This window comes from Heterodontus francisci, chromosome 2, assembly GCF_036365525.1.
Source record: "Heterodontus francisci isolate sHetFra1 chromosome 2, sHetFra1.hap1, whole genome shotgun sequence".
Classification (NCBI taxonomy): domain Eukaryota; kingdom Metazoa; phylum Chordata; class Chondrichthyes; order Heterodontiformes; family Heterodontidae; genus Heterodontus; species Heterodontus francisci.
The window spans coordinates 100,825,610-100,849,983 of record NC_090372.1 but is presented as its reverse complement, the minus strand read 5'-3'; the positions used below and the strand labels follow the sequence as shown (position 1 = coordinate 100,849,983).

Here is a 24,374-nt window from a genome sequence, read left to right as displayed (position 1 = left end):
CTACTCAGCTGAATTGATATCCGTCATTGATGCAAAAAACAAAGCCTACATGATGCACAACATAAACCCAACAGCTAAGGCGCGTCATGATGTGAAAGTAGCCAAGACAACCATGCAGAGGGAGATACTGCGCAAACAAACACTGGATCAGCTTATGTCAAGAAATCCAAGCTGCATGTGACAAAGGAAATCTACGAGCTATGTACAAAGGGATCAAGAGGGCGCTTGGCCCTGCCATCACCAAAGTTGCTTCCCTGAAGTCGGCAGATGGTGATGTACTCACCAAGTAAGTAAACAGATGTCCCGCTGGGCTGAACACTACTGTCGGCTGTACTCCTGTGAGATGGACATCTCCTAGTCTGTGCTCGATGCTCTCCAGCAACCTCCTGTCATGGATGAGTTAGACCAAGAACCTTCATTACTGGAGCTCGAGAAGACATAGACCACCAAGCGAACAGAAGGGCACCGGGCAAGGACGGAATCCCAGCCAAACTGCTCAAGTGTGGAAAATCCCATCTATTGCCACACCTTTATGGCCTTCTCCTTCTCTGCTGGAAAGTAGGCTCTGTGCCACAGGAGATGCGTGATGCCAAAATCATCACACTATACAAAAACAAAAGGCGACAGAGGAGACTGTGACATCTACAGCAACATTTCACTCCTTAGCATCACGGGGAAGGCCTTTGCTAGGGTCATACTTAAAAGACTCCATTTACTTGCAGACTGAACGTACCCAGAAGCGCAGTGCAATTTCCGTGCCGACAGATCTACTGTGGATTTGATCATCTCCAAACGCCAGCTACAAGAGAAGTGTAGTGAACAGAGTATACCCCTTTACCTTACTTTTGTAGATCTCACTAAGGCATTCGACACAGTCAGCAGAACAAGGCTCTACAAGATTTTGGGAAAAATTGGCTGTCCACCGAAGCTCCTCAGTCTCATCCGCTCCTTCCATGACAACATGCACTGCACTGTACAGTTTGGTGGCTCCACTTCCAACAGTTTCGGAGTGAAGAATGGAGTGAAACAGGGTTGTGTCCTAGTCCCCGCTCCGTTTGGCATCTTCTTCTCCATGCTCCTGACCTTCACCTTCCCTGCAGATATGGAAGGAGTCTACTTGCACACTAGGTCAGATGGCAAGCTCTACAATCTATCAAGGCTGAAAGTGAAGACAAAAACACATCACGTCATGATCAGAGAACTCCTCTACATTGATGATGCTGCACTAGTCACACAGAAACTGAGCTACAAATACTCATGGACTGTTTCTCCAATGCCAGTAACTTGCTCTCCTTGACTATAAACATCAAGAAAACCGTGGTCATGCGACAAGGTCTTGCATCTCTGCCCCAGATCACACTAAACAACACCCCACTGGAAGTGGTTTGCAAATTCTGCTACCTTGGGTTCGCAGTAACAATCTGTCCCTTGATGCAGAGCTTGATACACGCATAGGGAATGCAGCTACCACCATTGGCAGACTTGAGAAATGCGCATGGGATAACACCAAGCTGACCCTTAGGACCAAGCTGATGGTTTATAAGGCCTGTGTTCTCAGCACCTTGCTGTATGGCTGTGAAACATGGGTGACTTACAGCTACCAGGAAAAGCTCAATAATTTCCATCTTTGCTGTCTGCGGCACATAATGCATATATCCTGGCAGGACAAAATCACAAATGTGGCAGTCCTCTCAAAGACAGAGCTCCCAAGCGTGTTGGCACAAATCAAACAGAGGCCACTTCGATGGACCAGACAGTCCACAAGATGGAAAACGGTCCAAGGACCTGCTGTATGGTGAAGTAGCCGGGGTCAGGTAATTAGTGGGGAGCCCAAAACTCCACTTCAACGACACTTGCAAGCCTGACAGGAAGGCCCTAAATGTTGACTGTTGCCCCTGGGAGTCACTAGCAGGTGAAAAAGGGAAAGGCCGACACATCCTGTGAACTGGTGCACTACCACAACGCCCAGTTGCTACAGCAGCTTGGCAACAGATGCCAACATTAAAAACAACTCACAGTGTCATTTGGCAGCTTCAAGTGCAGCACTTGTGGCAGAACCTGCCTCTCAAAGATTGGCCTTCACAGCCATCAGCAAGACACCCCAGCTAAATGGATTGTTTTCTAAATGTCCATCATCTTTCGTAGACGGAAGGATGCCAACCAATCAATCGTGAGACCACATCTGGATTACTGTGTACAGTTTCGGCCTCCATATCTAAAGAAGGATATACATGTCTTAGAGGGAGTGCAACGAAGATTCATGTGAGTGATTCCTAGGCCTATATTCCCTCGAGTTTAAAAGAACATTTGGTGATTGCATTGAAACGTTGTTGTTGTAGTTATAGTCCCAAAGGTATCTCTCCCATTTGAAAGAGACAGTTGGTGATGTATAGCTTGAGGGTCACCACTCCACAAGCATGAGGCAAGGCGTGGTGGCAGGCCTCCATGAACTACCACAGTTGGTACAGGGATTGAACCCAAGCTGTTAGCATCTTTTTGCATCATACACTCGCTGTCTAGCCAACAGAGCTAACTAACCCCCTGCATTGAGACAAATAACATTCTTAAAGGGCTTGACAGGGTAAATGCTGGGAGAATGTTTCCTCTGGCTTGAAAGTCTAGAACTAGGGGGGTTACAGTCTCAGAATAAGGGATCAGCCATTTAGGACTGCGATAAGGATAAATTTCTTCACAGAAAACTGTGGATGGTCCATTTGTTGAGCATATTTAAGTTAGAGATTGTCAGATTTTCAACGCACCAAGGCTCCTTTGACAGCATATTCCAAACCCGCCATCTCTACCACTTAGAAGGACAAGGGCAGCAGATGCATGAGAACACCACCACCTGCAAGTTCCCCTCCAAGTCACACACCATCCTGACCTGGAACTATATTGCCGTTCCCTTATTGTCATTGGCTCAAAATCCTGGAACTCTCTTCCAAACAGCACTGTGGGCGTACCTACCCCACATGGACTGCAGCAGTTCAAGGCAGCTCACCACCACCTTCTCAAGGGCAATTAGGATGGGCAATAAATGCTGGCCTAACCAGCGACGCCCACATCCCATAAATGAAAAAAAAATAGGTACTAAGAGAATCAGGGGATATGTAGCTCGTGTGTGAAGGTGGAGCTGAGGTAGGTCAACCATGATGTTATTGAATAACTGAGCAGACTTGAAAGGCTGAATGGTCTACTCCTACTTGTTATGTAAAAATACTTAGTGTCACTTTAGATGCAGTATTTGACTTTGCATTTGTCCCTTGTCAATGGCCTGAGGAATATTTGTCCCTCAATCAACATCACAAAAAACATTATCTGGTTATTATCACATTACTGTTTGTGGAGTTTGCTGTGTACAAATGCGGCTATCATGTTTTCTACAACAGTGACTACACTTCAATAACACTTCATTGGCTGTAAAGCTCTTTGGGAGGTCCTAAGGTCGTGCAAGGCGCTATACAAATGGACGCCTTTTCTTGCGATTGTTAAACTACTTAGGAAGTATTGGCTCCATCTATCTGTATTACAGCTTCTGAAGTCATGTAAATTCAGTGATTTTGTTTGCGGTCCTCTCTGGCAATCACTAGGTGCGCAGCCTTCACCTTGTTACCGGGAGCCTGGCCGGGCACTCAGTGTTCAGACATATCAAAGGCACAGTTCGACATTAGGAAGAAGCCCGAATTGTTGGTGAAAGTTAAATTAATGCCCCACATACAGAGCGGGCCGGGCCGACAGGAAGAGCGAGCTGGAAGGTTGCAGTCGCTGTCAGGCCTTAGCCGATCCGGGCCAGGCCGGCTGTGTTTCACCCTCTGTCAATAAAGCCGTGCTCGGCAACAGTGCTCCTGGAAACACCGCGCACTGGCGGCGGGGCTCACAGTGTCGCACCCAGAGTCCGGGGGTAGGAGGGCAGAGCGAGTGATTCTGGAGCGGAGCCCAGAACCGTCAACTCATTGAAAGAAGTTCATACATTTGCAGCAGCGAACCGCACACCAAAGGTGGAGAGTTTCAACCCAAAACTGACGGCTTCGCATCTCTTCCTTTATCCCCTCCCCAGCTGCTGGTGAGTCAGCCGCCTAGCTCTGCTACTCCATCGAGCGGCCACAACCACTTGTGCAACACGAACCATCACCCACTCCCCCCCCCCCCCCCCGGTCTCACTCTAATAAGGAAGAAGTTGTTTGTGTGGAGAGAGAAGCGCAGCAAAGAGGTCCGCACGCTTTACATGTATGCTCCTTATTGGATTAACTTGTGTACTCGTCCTAAACAGTGACACTTTCAGCCGCTGAATTCTTCTCGAAAACAATTACCGAAGAAAAGTCTGAGAGAAGCTTGCTGAGCCTTTGCTGAGGATGAACAACGGCAGTATTTACGCCAGCCGTAAGAGGCGAAAGCCAGTTCAGAAAAGGTAAGATTGTTGGAGGTTCATGCGGACTGTGACTGCAACATTGTCCCGAGTGCGAGTTTGTTGTTGGAGACTCTGAGCGGGATTAAAAGTTATAAAACAATTTTGCCATATGGAGAAAAGTTAAATAATGTTGATTTGTCTATCAGCCTCACAATTGTCTCGAGGCTTTTTTAAATCAACACCGTGAACTGCTTTATGCTGGTGACTTAAAAATGTGTAATATTACTGATCTCCAAAGATCCAGTTTTCTCCCTCTTTAAGTCTCAGTGGTATTGATTAGAAGTAACAACGTTTTAATCTACGAGGTATATCGTGATTGTGTACAATATGACAATTTAATGAACAGTCATAGTTTGGGAAATTTCTTGATCTTGTTCCTGTCACAGTAGTTTAGAACTGTTAGGTAAATTCCAAAAAAACCCCGAAATATTAACTGTATAACCCAATAAACAAAGCCTCCCATTCACTCTAAACCGAAAATTCTATAAAAATCCACGTACGTACCAGAAGGTGAATAGGACGCTCTTGCCATGTATTCTTGAAACCTAACCACAAACAAAGCCTAAAATAATAACCCATCGAGGCTGCAATACAGTTGCTTGACTATAACTTTAGTGTCCCTTGTGAAAAGAAAAATATAAACGCTGTTTACTTGTAAATGTTAAAGTTTTGTGTTAAATTCAGCAATAACATTTATCAGTAGTGCAAGGTTATATATAAGTAATGTGCAGTATACTTCAAAACAAATATTTACAGCTTTCAAAAATACAAAATTGATATAGTATTTCTGTAGCCAGAACATTTGTGTTTTGCTTTGTCTTTTTTCCCTCGCCCCTCCATGCAAGTACAGTTGGATTATAAAAGAGTTGTAGAGCAAAGAAAATCAGTGAAATTATAACTTCTTGGCACTACCTATTGCAAACCCAGGTTCTGTTTATTTGGAAGAACTGCAGGTGGGAGCAGGTAGTTTGTCATCTTCCTGTAAAAAAAAAATTGTAATATTTGGAAATGATGTCACCATTGTCTCCCCTCTTTGCACTGTGTGTGGAGGAGGGGAAGTTGCATAGTGACATCACTGGAACCACTCTGCAATATGTGCTGGCCTTTATTTGAGATTTAAATTGACATCAATCATTTAATTAATGTGCTGTATATAAAAAGAAAGATCAGAGCTCCACCCAAGTTGACTGCCCACTTGCCATTAAATGATTCTACTCATAGCTTGCAGAGTATTTTCGAATTATATGATCTTTATTTAGGCAGAGCTATTTCTCTAAAAGTGATGAGACAGGAGTGGTTCAATTTTCATAACGCACCTCCCTGGCTCACCAAGTATGTGCTTTGTCTAGAAACCTAAAAAAAAAAATTGTTTTTGTCATTTTGGAGCTGCTGCATGTGCTTTTCCACGTGTCTCACTGCATCTACATTGGTGAGAGTGGGCGGAAGTGAGAGATTGTGCACATGGGGCACCTCAGGTAATGGCAGTTTATGTGACACAAACTGTCTGTGCCATCTGAGTTATGCAACTAACATCATTTGATTAATTTTGACTAAACATCTACACTATATGTAGTGTAACCATCTTCTGTTAAACTGCTGAAATTAGCCAGCAGTTGCATAATCTTTTGTCTGTGTTTTGGCTTTTAATATGAAATCTACTGTTACATTTTAGGCTACGCTACAAAGTCCTTCCCATTATTGAAATTGGGCTCCAAAGTTCTACTTGACAAAAAGGGGAAAGGGAAGAAAAAGGATGTGATGTCTTTGTACCTTGATGTGAAACTGTAGGGGCCCTTAATTTTTAAAGTCTGACATAAATGCAATTTTTGAAAAATTACAGTGGGAATCTGATGAACAGAGCTTTGTGTATGTTTGTTTTTCCTTTAAATACTGAGTGACTTGTAGCTTTTTAAAATCCACCTCTTGGACCATGCTTTTGATCACCTTTCCAAATATCTCATTCTTTGGCCCAGTAGCTATTTTGGTCTAAAATGCCTGTCAAGCACCTTAGGACATTTTACATTTTTTTTACATTAAAGGCGCTATATAAATGTCTTTCTTTTCTTTCTATCATTGTTTTCAGATTTTAGGTGATTGAGTTTCCTCAGTGCAAGTCCCTCAATCAACACATTACACAATCAGCCCATATGCTTTATATCTGCTAAACTAGTCCAATTTGATTTATTGGAAAAGTGCTACCTATGGCAAAGGACAGAAATTGGCAGCTGTACTGAGAAACCATTATAAGGCTCTCCGTTTAACATATGAATCTACTATTGTTGCGAATGATGATGTTGGAAACAATCCAGTGTGCAACAATGCACATTTTTTAAAAGTTTTTTTTTTAGTGACTATTGAAAGTTCTACCACATGTGCATACATTTTTCATTTATTGAGTGTGGATGTGTATAAAATCAAACCCATAGATGTATCTTTCATGTGGTGTTTTAACTAGATTGGCAGAGAGGGATGGCTGGAGATGATAATGCAGGGATTACTTCTCCCCCAGTTTTGTATGCTTTTTCTTTGTTCTGCAAAATGTAAGATATTCTAGATTCTGGTGCTATGACTCATTTCAAGCCAAAAATGTTGTTTACTTTATCAGATTAAGTGGAGCCAGAAAATTGAAACTAGCTTGGTGACAACCTTTTTAAAATTATGATTCAAGCAAAGTTTTTTCTTCATTTTATATAAACTGTAATAAATGTGGCAAAAGTTTTAATTCTGAATTTAAATGGACCTTCACTTTCCTAATCCTGATTTAAAACAAATATAACCTTTCAAACCTGTACAAGCAATATGTTATGATAGCTCACTGGGAGATGTGGAGATACTCCATTTGAAAATATCCAGTCAGCCTCACTTTATTGCTTTTTTTGGGGCTAGAACCTGTCCTCTTTATATTCACCATTAGCAACTGTGCTGTTTTGCTGAAGTTTGAATGTGACCTGTAGTAGGGTAAACAAATTTCTGGAGCAAACCTTTTGTGGGGGTTTGGGGGTGGGGGGCGGGGGGGTCGGTTGTTGATGGTGAAACATGAGTGATGGAGCATCCTATTGCAATAAAGTACTTTTGATGAAGAGGGAGATGCTGGTAGCAGGGTCTCACTTTGGAAGTCACTTCTTGTTGCCCAGTTATTGAATAGTATAGACTCTGACCAGAAAATCATAATCCCATTGTTGGGCAATTTTGTCCTCCTTGATGCTAAAGGAGGCATGGTAATGTAGATTGACAGTGGAAACTAAAGATAGGGATGATAGTGTCCCTTTTTTTAAAATGGAAGAACATTTCGGCTCTCAAGCATGTATGAATTCTGCACATCTACTTTGTTAAATGTTGGTTCGGTGTCTCCAGGAAGATAGGACTATTTAACACAATGGTTTTGAGGGGAGGCAAAAAGAGCTGGATTTTACCAAGGCCTCAATGTCAGGTTTTGTAACGGGCGAACCGAAAGAAGGGGCTGGCGACGGTCGGCCACGAGACAGCAGCGAGGCTCTGTGGCGGTTGCCCTCCCCTCCCCACCCCCGCCGCTGGGTCACTAGACCTGGATTTCAATATTTAAATGACATGCATAAATTGAAATGAACTTGCCTTCAATCTTCCAGGCCAACCGCAATCTTCAGTGTGGCAGCTGGCGCTCCCATGCCTTCAATTCTCCGTCCGGGGAAAACCAGCATGACACTGGTGGGGAAGGGAGCAGAGATAAGATTTTCAGTGCTGGGGAAAGGGGAGGGGTTGGGTTAAATAAACCTAATGGATGTAGGGGATGGTGGGAAGGGATGAACTTTAAACTTTGTGCAGTCTGTAGGGGGGGGGGGAGGGTGGAAGGTCAGATTTAAAAGGAAAGTGTTTTGTGGGGGAAGGGCAAATAGTTAATGTAATTGGTATTGGGGGGGTGTGAAAGGGGCATTAGAAATTTATTTAATACATTTTGGGGGGGGGGGGGTATCTTTAAAAATTCAAATTGATCGGCAGGGCTGGCTGCCCTTTAAAAATGGTGCCAGCGCCTGTGCATGGGGACAGACAGCCCGCCTCCTGCACGGGATTGGGGAGATGGGCTGCCGCAACTATTTAAATGAGCCACTGCGCATGAGATTGTGGCAGCTCTTTGGCATGTGGCCCGCATGTGCAGGCTGCCATTTTTTGAGCTTGCCGCCAAGATCAGTGGCGGGCTCTTAAAATTCAATCCTAAGTTTTTCATACAAAAACAACCTGTATTTATGTAGTGCCTTAATGTAGAAAACCATGTCACGATGGAAAACAAAAGGAATGGATGCTGAAAATGGTATTGGAGGCTGGAGTGGCTGCTGAAGAAGGTGGGGGTTCTGGAATTATTTTAAAGTTGGAGAGGGAGCAATGCAAGACAGTAGGATTTAGGGAGGGAGGTTCAGAAAATAGGGTTGCGGCAGCTGAAGACCCTGCTACCACTGGTGGGCTGAAGGGTTAGGGTGCAAGAACACCAAGGCCAGAGACTGATGTGTGAAAGGGAACAGGGTAGTGAAGGAGTTTGGGGAAATGGAGGGCAGATCAGGAGGATTTTAAATTAATTCGGAGTTTACATGGCAATGGATTGGGAACCGATATAGTTCAGTGATGAGCAGAATAAGACCAGATATCTGCAGTTGTGTTTGGTCAAGTTGAAGTTTAATGAGATTGAATGATGGGAGGCCAACTGGTAAGGTGAATATTGGAGAAATTGAGTCCAGAAGTGTGGATACAGGTTTCAGCAAGGGTGAGTGAGTTTAGAGGTGGGAGTTAATGGTTTCAGTGCAAAAGGATTTGGAATAAAAGCAAGAAATGCTGGAACCACTCAGCAGGTCTGGCAGCATCTGTGGAAAGAGAAAGCAGAGTTAACGTTTCGGGTCAGTGACCCTTCTTCGGAACAGGAAAGGATTTTGAGTTTGAAGTTCAGCTGTGGTTCGAACAGCTCACCAGTGTTTTTCATTGCATGATTTCTGCTTGACCAAATAGCCAGAAGGGCATGGAGTTGGTGGTAAAGAGCAGTGTTTATGACAGAGGTCAAAAATGATTACTTTGATCTTCCTAATGTTCAGTTGAAGGAACTTTTGACAATGCCACACAAGGAAGTCTGAAAGCGTGTGGACATTTTTGGGGTTGAAGGAAGTGATGGAAGAGTGGAGCTGGGTATTGCCAGCATATATATGGAAGCTAATCCTGTGGATGGTGTTACTAAAAGGCAGTCTATAGATGTGGAATAAGACAGGCCATGTGCATATCCTTGGGGTGCCTGGAGTTGGCGATAGGGAAGGGGAGTGAAATAAAACCAGAAAATACTGGAAATATTCAGCAGGTCAGGTAGCATCTGTGGAGAGAGAAACCGAGTTAATGACTGGAATTTTACGCCCCCCTCAAAGAGCGGGAAGATGGCAGGGGGTGGGCGTAAAATGGAGCAGGAGGCTCAGGAGGGCCCTTCCCGACCCGCTCCCACCTCCGCCGCCATTTTATGCAGGGCAGCGGTGGCGAAAAACAGCTCGCCCACCCCAGGCCAGTCAAGGCCCATAAGTGTCTGGTCGAGTGGCCCAGACCCGAGACAAGCTGCCTGACAAAAGCAGGCCCAAAAACTTGCCTTCGTTCCAGGCTCCCTGACATCTTCTCTGTGGTGGTTGGGTTCCAGTCCCAGCAGTGGCCACTGCTCCCGGTGGCGCCGCTGGGACTAAGAGCTGCTGGCCCGTTGATTGGCCCGCAGCCCCATTAGGCGGGACTTGCAGCCTCAAATGGGTGGAAGTCCCGCCTCAGACCAATTAAAGGCTGGGGAACCGCAAAATACAGATTGGATCCCCAGGCCAGGCGGAGGTGGATTCGCCACCGACTTTTTCGTTGGTGGATGGTTGAGGGAAAAGTCCTGGCCAATGTTTTACGTCTGTGACCTTTTCGATGGAACAGTGAAAGCTGCGGGGCATGTGATGGCTGTGTGGGGACAAGTACAAATGGAATTACCATTGTAGTCCAACGGAGCAGGAAAATGAGAAAAGAGGTGATGGCTTGTTTAAATACCATGGAGAGGATAATGCTTTGTACCTCTGGCCAAGTTGCTAGGGAGGAGTGGTTAACAGTGAGGTGGAGTGTCTGAGGTTACAGGAAGATATAGACTGGATGGTCAAATGGGCAGAAAAGTGGCAGATGGAATTTAACGCTGAAAATTGTGAGGTGATACACTTTGGAAGGAGTTATGTGACACGGAGGTATTCAATGAATACTTGGCCTGAAACTGGGAAGTTCCGAGGAACAAAGGGACTGACCTTGGCGTGTTTGTCCATAAATGTCTGAAGGCAGAAGGGCAGGTTAATAGGGTGGTGAAAAAGGCATATGGGACACTTGCCTTTATCAATCGAGGCATAGATTACAAAAGCAGGGAGGTCATGTTGGAGTTGTACAGAACTTTGGTAAGGCCACAGCTGGAGTACTGTGTGCTATTCTGGTCGCCACATTATAGGAAGGATGTGATTGCATTGGAGTGGGTGCAGAGGCGATTCACCAGAATGTTGCCTGGGATGGAACATTTAAGCTATGAAGAGAGGTTGGATAGGCTTGGGTTGTTTACACTGGAGCAGAGAAGACTGAGGGGTGACCTGATCGAGGTGTACAAGATTATGAGGGGCATGGACAGGGTGGATAGGGAGCAGCTGTTCCCCTTAGTTGAAGGGTCAGTTACGAGGGGTCACAAGTTTAAGGTGAGGGGTGGGAGGTTTAAGGGGGACTTGAGGAAGAACATTTTTACCCAGAGGGTGGTGACGGTCTGGAATGCCCTGCCTGGGAGGGTGGTAGATGCAGGTTGCCTCACATCCTTTAAAAAGTACCTGGATGAGCACTTGGCACGTCATAACATTCAAGACTATGGGCCAAGTGCTGTCAAATGGGATTAGGTAGACAGGTCAGGTATTTTTAATGCATCAGTGCAGACTCGATGGGCCGAAGGGCCTCTTCTGCACTGTATTATTCTGTGATCTGTGAAACAGGATATCGGTTTAATGTCAGTGCTCTCAGGTGAACATAAAAGATTTCATACTACTATTTTGAAGAACAGGGAGGTTTTTTTTGCAGTGTCCTGGCCAAGATTTATCCCTTAACCAATACCCAATAACAGGTTATCCAGTCATTGTCACAGTACTGTATGTGAGTCCAAGTTGGCTTTTGTGTTTCCTACATTACAACAGTGCCTGCACTTCAAAAGTACTTTATTGACTATAAAACGCTTTGGGATGTTTGGAAACGGTGGATAATATAAATGCAAGTCGTTTCTCTTTCTGATTGTAACTAAACTTGGGAGTTTTGACAGAAGGAAATAGACATGGAGTTGGGAGGTAATGACTATTCAGGACCTTTGGAAATGTAAAGAAGGACAGAAATAGGATGGTAGTTGGAGACGATGGATGAGTCAAGGGTAGGGTTATGATGAGAGGGTGTTGACAGCTGTTTTGAAAAGAGAAGGGATGATGCTGAGCAAAAGGAGTCATTCGCAATATCAACAATAATGTGCACTTAAATAATGCTTTTAACGTAGTAAAGTACCTTAAGGCACTTCACAGGAGCATAATCAGACAACATTTGACTCGAAAGCATATAAAGAGATATTGGGACAGGTGACCAAAAGCTTAGAGGTAAATTTTAAGAAGCATCTCTAAGGAGGTCGTGAGTTGACGAGGTTTAGAGGGAGAATTTCAGAGCTTGGGGTCTAGATGGCTTAAGGCATGGTGGGGCAAATGAAGTCGTAGGTTCGCACGGGGCCAGAATCGGAGGAACACAGAGTTTCTGGCAGGTTGGAGAACTGGAGAACATTAGAGTTGGGGAAGAACTAGGCCATGGAGGTGTTTGAACACCAGGATAAAATTTTTAAATTCGAGGCATTGCTGAACTGGTAGTGCAGTGAGCACAGGGTTGATGGGTGACTGGGACTTGGTGCAAGTTAGGATTATGGGCAACGATGTGAATGAATTTATCTTTAATGAGGTCATTGATTGTTTACTCTTGAATATGATGCAGCAATTGTTTTGTCATTGGTAGGGCTGGTGAGCAAAAGTGGTGGGGAGGAGGTGTAGGGATGTTAAGCCGAGAGTGAGAGGGGCTAATGGTTCTTGGGAATGGACGGATAAAACAGTTGTGGTTGCTGCAATAGGAATACAAGACAATACCAACAGAGGAGCATAATGAGGCTATGGTTTTGTTTAGGAGAGAATGGCCTGGCTTGGAGGCAGGAGAAGAAGGTAGGCTAAGAGTAATAGTAAGTGGGGAAAGGGATCTGGGTGGGGGCATGATGCAAGAGAAGACTGAGGTGAGATGAGTTATGGCTGGAGGAGCTGAACAGAAGAGACAGCAGACCAGGAACACAGTGTCCAAAAAAAGCTGGGAAGCTTGGTTCAGGAGGGCTAGCCAATGTATGTATGCAAGCAGACATATCACGGGGACCAATGGCAGAGAGATAAGTACAAGAAGGAAGATTCTTTGTATAGGGACTGTTAAGAGGAGTGAACTAGTCATTTTAATGGAATTGCTGCATTCCTAAACAGATACTACAGTACTGTATACTGTATTTTAAAATTATGCATTTTGTGAGAGCAGAGATTGGTTTAGAATTCTGTCTTGACCATGGCCATGAAATTCCTCTTCTATTACTTCATCAAATTGGAGTGCTAATGATAAATCCCGGTAATCTCTTTGGTAAGTGACTGCACCCCTTGGAACACTGGAGGTTCCAAGAAATTTGGTATTCCTTGGTTGGATAATATTTTATTAAAAATTGCAGCTTACATTGTTGCTAAAAATGTTTGCGATCCGGAGCCACTTGTGCAACTTCATTCTTCAGTATAATGTACTAAAAAAGACCTTTTTAAACTTCTGCTCTATGATTCTTTTCTTTTATTTCACTTTATTTCATACTTCTGATGTTTTTGCACCACCACTCTCTCTGTTCTGCAAAAAGGGTCCAAATGAGTTGCAATCAATTTCCAATTATTTATTATCTGATCCCAAAAGTTGGATTTCCAATTAGAAAACTGCACGTTCAACTTTGAATCTGTCATCCCACTTGAGTGACAAAGTTGAATTTTTGATTTTCTAGTGTGATGTCATAGTCATTACACACAGAAGGAGGACATTCAGCTCTCTGTTGCATAGTCCAGTCAGTCCCACTCTCCTGCTTTATCTCCAGAGCCCTGCAAATTTATTTATCTCAAGTGCCCATCCAGTTTCCTTTTGAAGTCATTCATCATCTCTGCTTCCACCACTGTTATAGGTAGCAAGTTCCAGGTCATTATCGCTCACCTGTGTTAATGAAGTTCTTCCTCACATTCCCCCCTGTATTTCTTAACCGAAACCTTAAAGCTATGAACCCTAATCCTTGTACCATCAGCTAATGGAATCAGCTTTTTTTGTCTACTTTATCTAGACCTGTCATAATCTTGTATACCTCTATCAAATCTTCCTCAATCTCCTTTTTCTCCAGGGAGAACAACCCAGCTTCTCCAGCCTAACCTTGCAGCTAAAATCCCTCATCCCTGGAACCATTCTGGTGAATCTGTTCTGCATCATCTCAAGGACCCCCACCTCCTTCCTAAAATGTTTTGACGAGAACTGAATGTGATACTCAAGTTGTGGCCTAACCAGAGTTTTATAAAGGTTCAGCATAATTTCCCTGCTTTTGTACTCAATACTTCTATTTATGATGCACAAGATCCCAAATGCTTTGCTAATTACTCTGTCAATATGTCCTACCACCTTTAAAGATCTGTACCCATGAACGTCCCCAGGTCCCTCTGTCCCTGCACACTCTTTAGGGCTGTACCATTAAGTCTATATTGCCTCTCCCTGCCCTTTCTGCCAAAATGCATCATCTCACACTTCTCTGTATTAAATTCCATTTGCTGCTTGTCTGCCCATTCTGCTAACTTAGCTATGTCCCGTTGCAGTCAATTGGTATCATCCTCACTGACCCTCCTCCAAGTTTGGTATCATCGGCAAATTTTGAAATTTTACTCTGTATTCAAATATCTGTCATTTATATATATCAAAAAGGCAGTGATACTATCACAGACCCTTGGGGAACACCACTGTCTACCATCCACTAGTCTGAAAAACAACCATTTACCATGACTCGCTGTTTTCTGCCCTTAAGCCTATTTTTTAATCCAAGCTGACACGGACCCTCCTATTCCATGAGCCTCCATTTTGCTAACAGCCTTTTATGTGGTGCTTTATTAGACGATTTCTTAAGATCCATTTCGACAAAATCCATTGCTTTCCCTTCATCAACCTTCTCTGTTACTTCTTCAGAAATTCAATTAGATTAGTCACGCATGATCTACCTTTTACAAATCCATGCTGACTATCCTTAATTAATTTAAATCTCTCCCAAGTGCCTGTTTCCGTTCCCCCCCCCCCCCCCCAACCCTCCCCTCCCCAATTATTGTTTCTAGAACCTTACCCACCACTGATGTTAAACTGACTGGCCTGTAGTTACTAGGAATGTCCTTGTACCCTTTCTTGAAAAAGTGTGTTACATTTGCCACTCTCCAATCCTCTGGCACCTGCCATATCAGGGGAAAATTGGAAGATGATGGTAAGCCCTTCCGCTATCTCCACTCTTGACATCCTTGAGCAAGTGGGGATGCAAGCCATCCGGACCAGGTGACCTATCCGCTCTATGCATGGCCAACCCTTCCAGTACATCCTGTCTATTAATTTTCACTCCATCCATTACCTCTGCCATCTCTGCTTCTACCTATATTTTGACAGCATCCTCTTCCTTAGTAAACAATGTTATGACCAGGTGAGAAAGATGTCTAGGGGTCCCTCTCAGCCTTCGCCTGGTCTTACCATAACAGGGTTTAATTTTAAACACACTGTGTTTTTAGCTCCCCTTTGGTGAATCCTTGTTCATTGCTTTCAAATTATAAAGCAAAAGAACCAGCACAAACAAATTTTCTTAGGTTTAAAGAAGAAAAGTTGAAATTTATGAAACTTAAACTCTAATTCGATTAATGCCTATGGATACACGACGCGTCCGCGCTAGTGTGCATATGCGATACGCACATGCAAATAGAGACAGAAAAGAGCAGAAGAAAAAAATAAAGTGGAAAAGTTTGAGGCAATCTCCAAAGAGGGTTTTTTATTACAGATCTTCGAGCTCACAGTAGAGTCCTTGATTGTAGGTAGATCTTGCTTTTCGTTAGGGCCCAGTATTCTTCTTAAACCTGTTCACTGTAGGAGACTTTTCTCTCTTGGGGTTTGAGTCTTCAGTGGATTCACAGGCTCTGAGAAAGAGATGGAAGCAGACAGGAAAGATCTTCTCAGTCCAGGAGCAAACAGTCTTTGAGTTCAAACTCTCTGTGGCCAGTTCAAAAGAAAACCCTGGAACAGCCATGTGACCAGCTGGATTTTTGATAGGTAAGAGCATCAAGAGATATTGAATAAAATTGGGTAAATGGAGTTGAGGTACAGATCAGCCATGATTAAGTAGGGTAGAGGCACAGGCTTAAGTGGCTGAATGGCCTACTCTAGTTCCTGTGTTCCCAAGGCTAAGAGGCTATGTTATCAATGGGATGAAGATTCCTAAACACGATGAGCATTTAGCTTCTTCCAATTTGTTCAGATCACTGTTTTCTAGTTTCCAGTGCTGTTTCTAAATCATTCCTTTGTGACGACTGAGGTTGGAGGAATGCGCTGTCTTTCTCTAGTTCCACTACTGCACTGGTCACGACATATATTTAAATGTTACTGATATGGCCCATTATATACTTTTTTCTATATTAGTTTCAGAATAAAACTCTACCAGCCAGGTTTCTTAAAACAACAAAATTATTAATATTATAAAACAAGACTTGTTCAACAAAGATGCAAAAGCTTATTAACATATAGGTTGAAATATGGAAGTATAAATATATTCCCTTCTAAATAACCCAACACACACACCAGTTAAAGAATAAAATAAAGAAGCTTTCTCTGCAGAGATCAACTTCACAAAAACAAAAATTCTTTTGCCAAATACTTGTTAATTCTTGAAGAAATGGGGCGGCACAGTGGCGCAGTGGTTAGCACCGCAGCCTCACAGCTCCAGCGACCCGGGTTCAATTCTGGGTACTGCCTGTGTGGAGTTTGCAAGTTCTCCCTGTGTCTGCGTGGGTTTCCTCCGGGTGCTCCAGTTTCCTCCCACAAGCCAAAAGACTTGCAGGTTGGTAGGTAAATTGGCCATTATAAATTGCCCCTAGTATAGGTAGGTGGTAGGAGAATATAAGAAAGGTGGGGATGTGGTAGGAATATGGGATTAGTGTAGGATTAGTATAAATGGGTGGTTGATGGTCGGCACAGACTCGGTGGGCTGAAGGGCCTGTTTCAGTGCTGTATTTGTAAATAAAATAAAATGGGACAAAATAACTGTGCCCATGGGGTATATCGGAAGGCTAGGAATGTATGATGGAGCTTGATAACTATTCAGTCCATACGTTGAAAGAATGGACACATTCTTTAGAGCTAATAATATATTGGAACTCAAAGGTGAAAATGAAGATGCCCAGACTCAATAAGGCAATTCTTGAGCACAAGAGAGCAATTTTGCTAACTGAGATTGGCCCAGAAGTATATGGCTCTGTCACCTTATGAGGATATGAGCTTCACATCTGCCCCGATCTGTGGAGAACAGCCATCACCCTGAGGCCACCTTGGGCAAGTTTCTAACTGAAGACTGCCAGTAGCATCCTCTACCTTCCTCATCACCACAGGGCTTGATAGTCTGACATATTGGTTGATTCAATCGCTGAACAACCTGCTCACTGCTTATATTTAAGTGGGTGATGTTTGTGCAGAGTCGTTGCCGCTCTTATCATCTGAGGCAGCTAATGCTGCACTGGGGAAATGTGTGCCACAAGTGCAGCAGCTACAAGGATGCAGGTTTTCATTTAAGTTGTCCTTTTCCTAGACGAGCTGCTAAATGAGCTGGGGAGTCTCACCTGCCCTTTCCAGTCCATTGACACTGTCTCTGTTCTTCCGCAGTCAGCTAACAAAGTCTTTACTATTTGGCCCATAGCTGGGGGTTTAAAATCAGAGTTTTCCTTCTCCTAGCTGCCAACCTAGACTAACTAGCCTCACTACCTGGAACTATCTGGTTTTGAGGCACCAGGCACTCGCCTTCACACCTCTGCTCACAGATCTAAACGGGGGTCGGCACGTGAAACTGGGCAGTAGAAGTTTGAGAGGCTATTTGAGATGCTGACTGTGTAGGACTTTTTGTGGGGACTACAAAGTCACTTTCAGTCAGGCAGTGGATGGTGAGTGGTATCTATTACCGACTTCAAGATTGGTATGTGGAGTTAGCAGAATCCAAGCTATTCTTAAAGTTTGGTTTGTCCCATGCTTATGCACAGTTCAATGTAGATTGAGAGAGGCAGCAGTCTCTAATGATAAACGCACACATAAGGTTATACTCCTATACAAAGCTGCCCTATGGTGTGAAGTCTTCTCCAAAAATCTTCCAAGCTGCAATGCATTAAGATTTTGCAAGGAGTGCCACATTGCTTGTGTGATCAGGCTGATGTGTTGATCATAACCGCAACAGAGGAGGAGAATCTTCAAGTGTTGGATGAATTTTTAAAAAGGTGCAATAATAACAACATGAAGTTGAAAAAGGGCATGTGTGCTTTCATGCAATCTGAGGGAGTGTACTTTTTTTAAATTGATTTTCAGGCTTGCAGCCAATGAATGAAAAGATAAAGGTGAGAGTCTATGCCCCAAAGCCAAAAGATATATTGAGCTTCAATCTTCTTTAGGCATGGTCCAACACTGCTTGTAATTTCTGCCCAAGCTTGCAATGGTGTTAGCTCTTTTACATGAGTTGTTGAAGAAAGATGTGAAATGGGAATAGTCTGAAGCAGAACACGATGGTTATGATGCATGTGAGAGAAGCTTGACCAGTGATGCACTACTTGTTCATTGTGATAAAAATTGTGACTGGAAGTTAGCATGTGACACATCAAACTGTGGAGTTGGAGCAGTGATCAGTCATGTCATGGATGATGGTCAAGAGTAGCCTGTAGCATTTGCATCATGTGCCCTAACCAAGAGTGAATGTGACTGCATATAGATAGAAAAGGAAGCGCTTGGAATCATCTTTAGAATCAAAAGGTTTAGCCAGTTTTTGTTGGGTAGAAACTTTAAGCAATTACCTCCACATAAACCCCTAGTAGCTATTCTGGGTCCAAAGTCTCCAGTACTGATAACGGGAGCATCAAGGATGCAACGGTGAGCTCTACTTCTCTCCCAATATGCCTACAACGTTAAATATCATAGTGTGTCAGCTGTAGCATTCTTTTTTGAACTATCATGTTTTCCGCATGAAGAAGCAAAACTCGGCTGTGAAGGTGCAATCTTCACAATAGGATGAGAACTTTCCAATCACTGCAATTGAAATTGCAGCTGAAACTCAAAGACTTAGTTTTAAAAAGAATCCATGAACAGACTTTGGTTGGATTGAGTTTGACTGGTGTACAGACGAGGAACTAAAACCGTTCCACAATCGACATCGTGAGTTGTCATGTGAACAAGGCTGCATTAAGTGGGGTCACAGTGTTAGTATCTAGTTTTTAAAGAGAGAAAATTCTGGCAGAATTTCATACTGAACACACTGTTATAGTTAGTATGAAATCCATATTCAGAAGTTTTGTTTATTGGCATGATCTAGAATCATTGCTAAGCAAACGTTCCATTTGTCTAAACTGCCAAAAACTCCTTTACAACCATGGTCATGCGAGACTCGTCCGTTTCAAAGAATGCATGTTGACCTTTGTGAAAAGGAAAGTGACAATTTCTTGGTGCTTATTGAAGGTCATTAAGCGGATCGAAGTAAAGCCTATGGGTCAAAACACCAACACTGAAAGGACAATAAGCGAGTTGAGGTCCATTTTTGCTTGTCCGGGTTTATTTTATTTATTTAGAGATACAGCACTGAAACAGGCCCTTCGGCCCACCGAGTCTGTGCCGACCAACCACCCATATAAACTAATCCTACATTAATCCCATATTCCATACCACATCCCCACCATTCTCCAACCACCGACCTACACTAGGGGCAATTTATAATGGCCAATTTACCTATCACCTTGCAAGTCTTTGGCTGTGGGAGGAAACCGGAGCACCCGGTGGAAACCCACACGGTCACAGGGAGAACTTGCAAACTCCGCACAGACAGTACCCAGAACTGAACCCGGGTCGCTGGAGCTGTGAGGCTGCGGTGCTAACTTTACTGGAGGAGCTCGTCTCAGATTACGATCCTCAAATTTGTTTTGCTCTGTTTCAGAATTTTATCAAGCAAAATGGTATCAAACATACCCTCACTCCTCCATATCCTCTGGCAACAAATGAAGCAACAGAAAGATCTGAATAGTCAAGGAAGCACTCGAAGCAAGTGCTGCATGGATGTTCAAATTTCAGTATAATGTACAGATTAGCTAATTTTCTGCTGAAGTAAAGAACAACTCCACACTCCACTACAGGGTATACACCTGCTGTGCTGTTAATGAAGCAAAGATTAAGAGCATGTTTGAGTTTGCTTCTACCAAATTTGACTGCTAAAATTAAACAAGAACAATTCAGTCAGAAATGTCAGTACAACACACATAAAAGAGAACGTAGTTTCAGGAGAAATGAACATGCTCGTATTCTGAGCCTCCCTCAAGTCACACAAGTGGGATGTGGGAAATGTCGTAGAAGTTTGTGTAATAAAAAATGCTTAATTGAAATTGGCAGAAAAATGAGAAGTGTTCATGTAGGTCACATGATCCAGAGCATAAACTAGATAGCGAGCTTTTGCCAGAGCGTGAGCCAGTTTAGACTTTGGTGTCTGTTTCAGAAAAAGATAAAAGATCTTCTATAAGTCCTGAACAGAACAGGCAGTCCAAAACCTGACTGTACACCAAAACCTGAGAAGATCAGGAAGACTTCGTAAACCAGTTGTTAGACTTGATTTATAGACATTGTTTAAAGAAAAAGTCAGTTATTTTGCCAAGTGTGCATATTTTCAAAAGTTTGTTTTTGAAGTTGTGTAGTTAGTGCACCTGTAAATAGTTTGAGATTTTTTTTTTAAATGGGGGAAGCAGTGTCATGTGTTCCTATTTTGTGAGCATGACCAGTGTGTGATGTCATAAACATAATTTGGCCATCTTGGTGTTTGTCTTGCTTTTAGTTCCACCTAATAAATAACACCCTGTGATGATGTGAATTAAGTTGTGCCAATTGCCATGCTGTCTTTGCTTTAAAATTATATTTGTGCTTGTAGAATTTTCCCACACTAAAAATGCAAACACCATTATGATTAGTTGTGGTTAGAAATGTGTATGTTTCACCAAACTGTTAGATGTTGCTTTAAGTTTCCATTCCTCATGTTTCTGGCACATCATATCTATACTTCATGAATCAGTCCCTTTTCTTCTAAATGTTTTATGAAGTTTTTATTTCTTTAAAATCTCACCACATTTTTTCAGTGGTAGCTTTTATTTAAATATCATGGCATGTTCATGATGAGCAGAAATGCATTCTCTCACCTTTTCTATGTATTTTTGTTAAAAGTATGTTGGTGTCGTCCCTTTTCGGCATTACTTTACTGCCTTCTTTTGTATATAAAAAAAATTTCCATCCTCTTGGATGGGAGGTGGTGAGTGGGATGATCGGGAAGAGATCTGAGGGTGTGCAGATTGCACCCAGCACAGGAAAATGCAATACAGTTTTCAGGTTACGGAGCTCCCTTCCCTTCCTCTTGCCTCCATTTTTCTATTTTGCCCTTGCAACCATTCCTTTTCTCGCATAGAACACACAGCTCTTCCCTTTGCACTAGTCCCTCACACATTAAGACATCAGTTCACAGCCAAACCCTATCCTTGTACATTGTTGTTAGTGTAGTTCAGGCGTTGTTTACAGATGTCTTGGAGTCTTTTTGTATGCCTAAATAGTAACCTATTTATTTTACATACATAGCTATTTATACACTCATTAAGCTTGTCCAGCTCGCACCTCTCGTGCTTCTTCCAAGCCTAATACCCATGTGCCTATTGCATCACTACAGGGGGAGGGGTTACTCTGTCTCAAACATTAACTCCTTTCGACCCTTATACTACATCTCTTCCCAAGTCTTTGTCCATATACATTTTGTATGTATCTATATTCATTCTTTTCTGACTTTACATACCACTCCATCTCTCTGACATCACAGTTCAGTCTATCAGGAGGCTTCAAGACTCTCCAATTGGTGTTCTTGTCGGACTCGGAAGATCTGTAGTCTTTCTGAAAAGTTTTGTTTGACTTCAATGACCTTGACCAATGTTTGTAGTATCCTGTTGTCTCTGGGTTTCTTGATCATCATCTTCCAGACATATGACTGGTGGTTGTGTTTTGAGGTATAGGGATAAAGTTTCTCCTATTTCGATGTATAGTACCCTCAGGAGTGAGTACGACATAAGATCTCAGATGAACTTCATCTCTGGATGACTACCTTCACATCCTAGATCTCGTATCCATACTTTCTCTCCTTCCTTTAGCATTGGTATGTTTCTGGTACAAAATCTCATTGTAATTGCAAGCTTGTTGGTTTCTGTAAGACTTCTCTCGCTCTTGAACTTTTGTGATCTTGTACGTCTAGTCCTGGAAGTAGTTTACTGGGTAGAATGGGAAGTTGAGTTTTTAAGCTTGCTCTCCGTCAACATCTCTGAAGATGAAAGTCCATATAAACAATGGAGTAGATTGATAATTCAATAGTGCAGCTGAAAGATCTTTGTTCTTCAATGATTTAATAGTTCGTACTCCTATCTCTGCTTCACCATTTGATTTGAAGGTAACAAGAGGAACTTGAGATTTTCAAATCCACACTTCTTTGCAAATTGTGCAAAGTATTCATTTGCAAACTGTGGTCCATTGTCTGACACCACCTCGTCAGGAATACCATGCGTTGCAAAGATTTCTTGTGAAGCTCTAATAACAGATTGTTGTTGAGTACAATCTTTTCACTTCAATCCATCTTGAGAAATAATCTATCACTGTGATGTAAGATTTTCCATTGTACATAAATAAATCCATTCCTAGATGTTTCCATGGTCTGGTTGGAAATTGTGTAGTTATCAGTGGTTCCCTCTAGTCTGCTCTGTGTACCGTGCATACCTGGCAATTCAAGATCATGTTTTCTATGTCTTTGGATATTCCTGGCCATCAAACAGATGATTGAGCTCGTGCTCTGCATTTTGTGATTCCCATGTGGCTTTGATGGATTCTTGCCAAGATAATCGGATCGAAGAGAAATCGGAATGACCAGTTGGTCGTTATACACCAGCAAATCATCTACGAATGTGAAGTGTCTCCTGAATTCTAAGAAAACTTTCATTGCCTTCCCACTAGGATGTTCCTGTGGCCAACTTTATGTACAATACTGGCGTATCTGACTGCATTCCTCATCTCGCTTTTGAGCGAGACAAATTTCTTGACGTTTGTGTACGTTCTGGCCATTGTGACGCAGTATACTGTGAATATGACTATCACTTCAAAGTTAACATCCTGTTGTATAGGATGATCAACAGTTGCTCTTGATGATGCATCAGCGGAAGTTTGCATCTTTCCCTGAACATATACCGTCTTGTAGGTATATGTGTATTGGATTCTTGATAAGCAAGGTCGTGAAAGGTTATTTGGGGTAGGCAGGAATGTGGAGTTGAGGTTGCAGTCAGATCAGCCATGATCTTATTGAATGGTGGAGCTTGCTTGAGGGGCTGAGTGGCCTACTCCTGCTCCTAATTTCGTATGTTTGTGTGTCTCAACTTCAAACCGGAATCTCTGAATTCTCGGAGGCATCCTTGCAATTTCCTTCTTATCTAGTAAGGAAACCAAGGGTTTGTGGTCTGTCTCAATGACCACTTTTAGGCCAATAATGTAATCAGAAAACTTCTCGCAAGCCCATGTGACTGCAGCTGCCGCTTATTCAATGACAGCATATCTTGTCTCTGTCTCGGGCAAAGTTGTAGATGCATAATTCAAAATAATTCAACATCCGTTTGGCTGCTCATGAAAGAGGACTGCCCCCAATGCGCTAGATGAGGCACCTTCTGCAATTATAATTGGTAATGAAGGATTGTAATGCACTAATAGCTGAGACTAGCATCTCCTTAATTCTTCGAAATGCCTGCTCTTGATGTATTACAACACCATGCTTGATCTTTCTTCAAGAACTGTTAATTGTGCCAAATTAGGTAAAAGTTTTGCCAACTGATTCACCATTCCCAGGAACCTTTGGAGATGTTGGACGTAAGTTGGGATCGGAAATTCGATAATGGCTGTCGTCTTTTGTGGGTCTACCATTATGCCCTTGCTACTTACAATATGTCCCAAGGAACGAATAGACGTTTCAGAATTCACACTTACCAAGTGTCAGCCCATCTTGAAGACGCTTAAAACCACTTTTATTCTTTGGTCATGTTCTTTTGGATTCCACATGGACCAGGATGTTGTTCATGTGACATCACTCCTTTGAGGCCTTGCAGAATGTTGAACATGGTTCTTTGGAAGATTTCAGGTGCAGATGTTATACCGAATGATAAATGATTAAAGCAAAATCTTTCAAATAGTGTGATAAATATCGAGTAATCTTCTTGTCCAACAGAACCTGCCAAAAGCCACTATTCACATCTAGTTTAGTGAACATTATGCTTTTGGATAGCTTTGCTAGGCATTCATCCACTGAGGACATAGGATGGATTTCCCTCACCACAGCTTTGTTCAGCTGTGTTGATGCCTTGTGACCACACTGATAAGACCACCATTTGGTTTTGGAAATGGAACCCTGGCTAACCACCACTCTGTTGGTTTCATGACTGGAAAAATGACTGCCATCCCGTTCATTTCTTCCAGCTGATGCTGAACTTGGTTCATCAACAGGTGTGGTATCTTGGTGTAAAGGCATCTTAATGTTATGTTATACTCAGTCTTCAGT

The 24,374-nt window shown here is 42.8% G+C and overlaps 1 protein-coding gene across 1 annotated transcript in view; it reads left to right on the top strand.

The window, feature by feature from the left end:
• Window positions 1-3,503: 3,503 nt before the first annotated feature.
• Window positions 3,504-24,374, top strand: part of LOC137346034 (aryl hydrocarbon receptor-like) — a 226,928-nt gene continuing 206,057 nt past the window's right edge. The window contains exon 1 of the mRNA XM_068009334.1: window positions 3,504-4,405. Coding sequence (XP_067865435.1) covers window positions 4,350-4,405 — 56 coding nt within the window. The 5' untranslated portion in view covers window positions 3,504-4,349. The remainder of the gene's footprint in view (window positions 4,406-24,374) is intronic.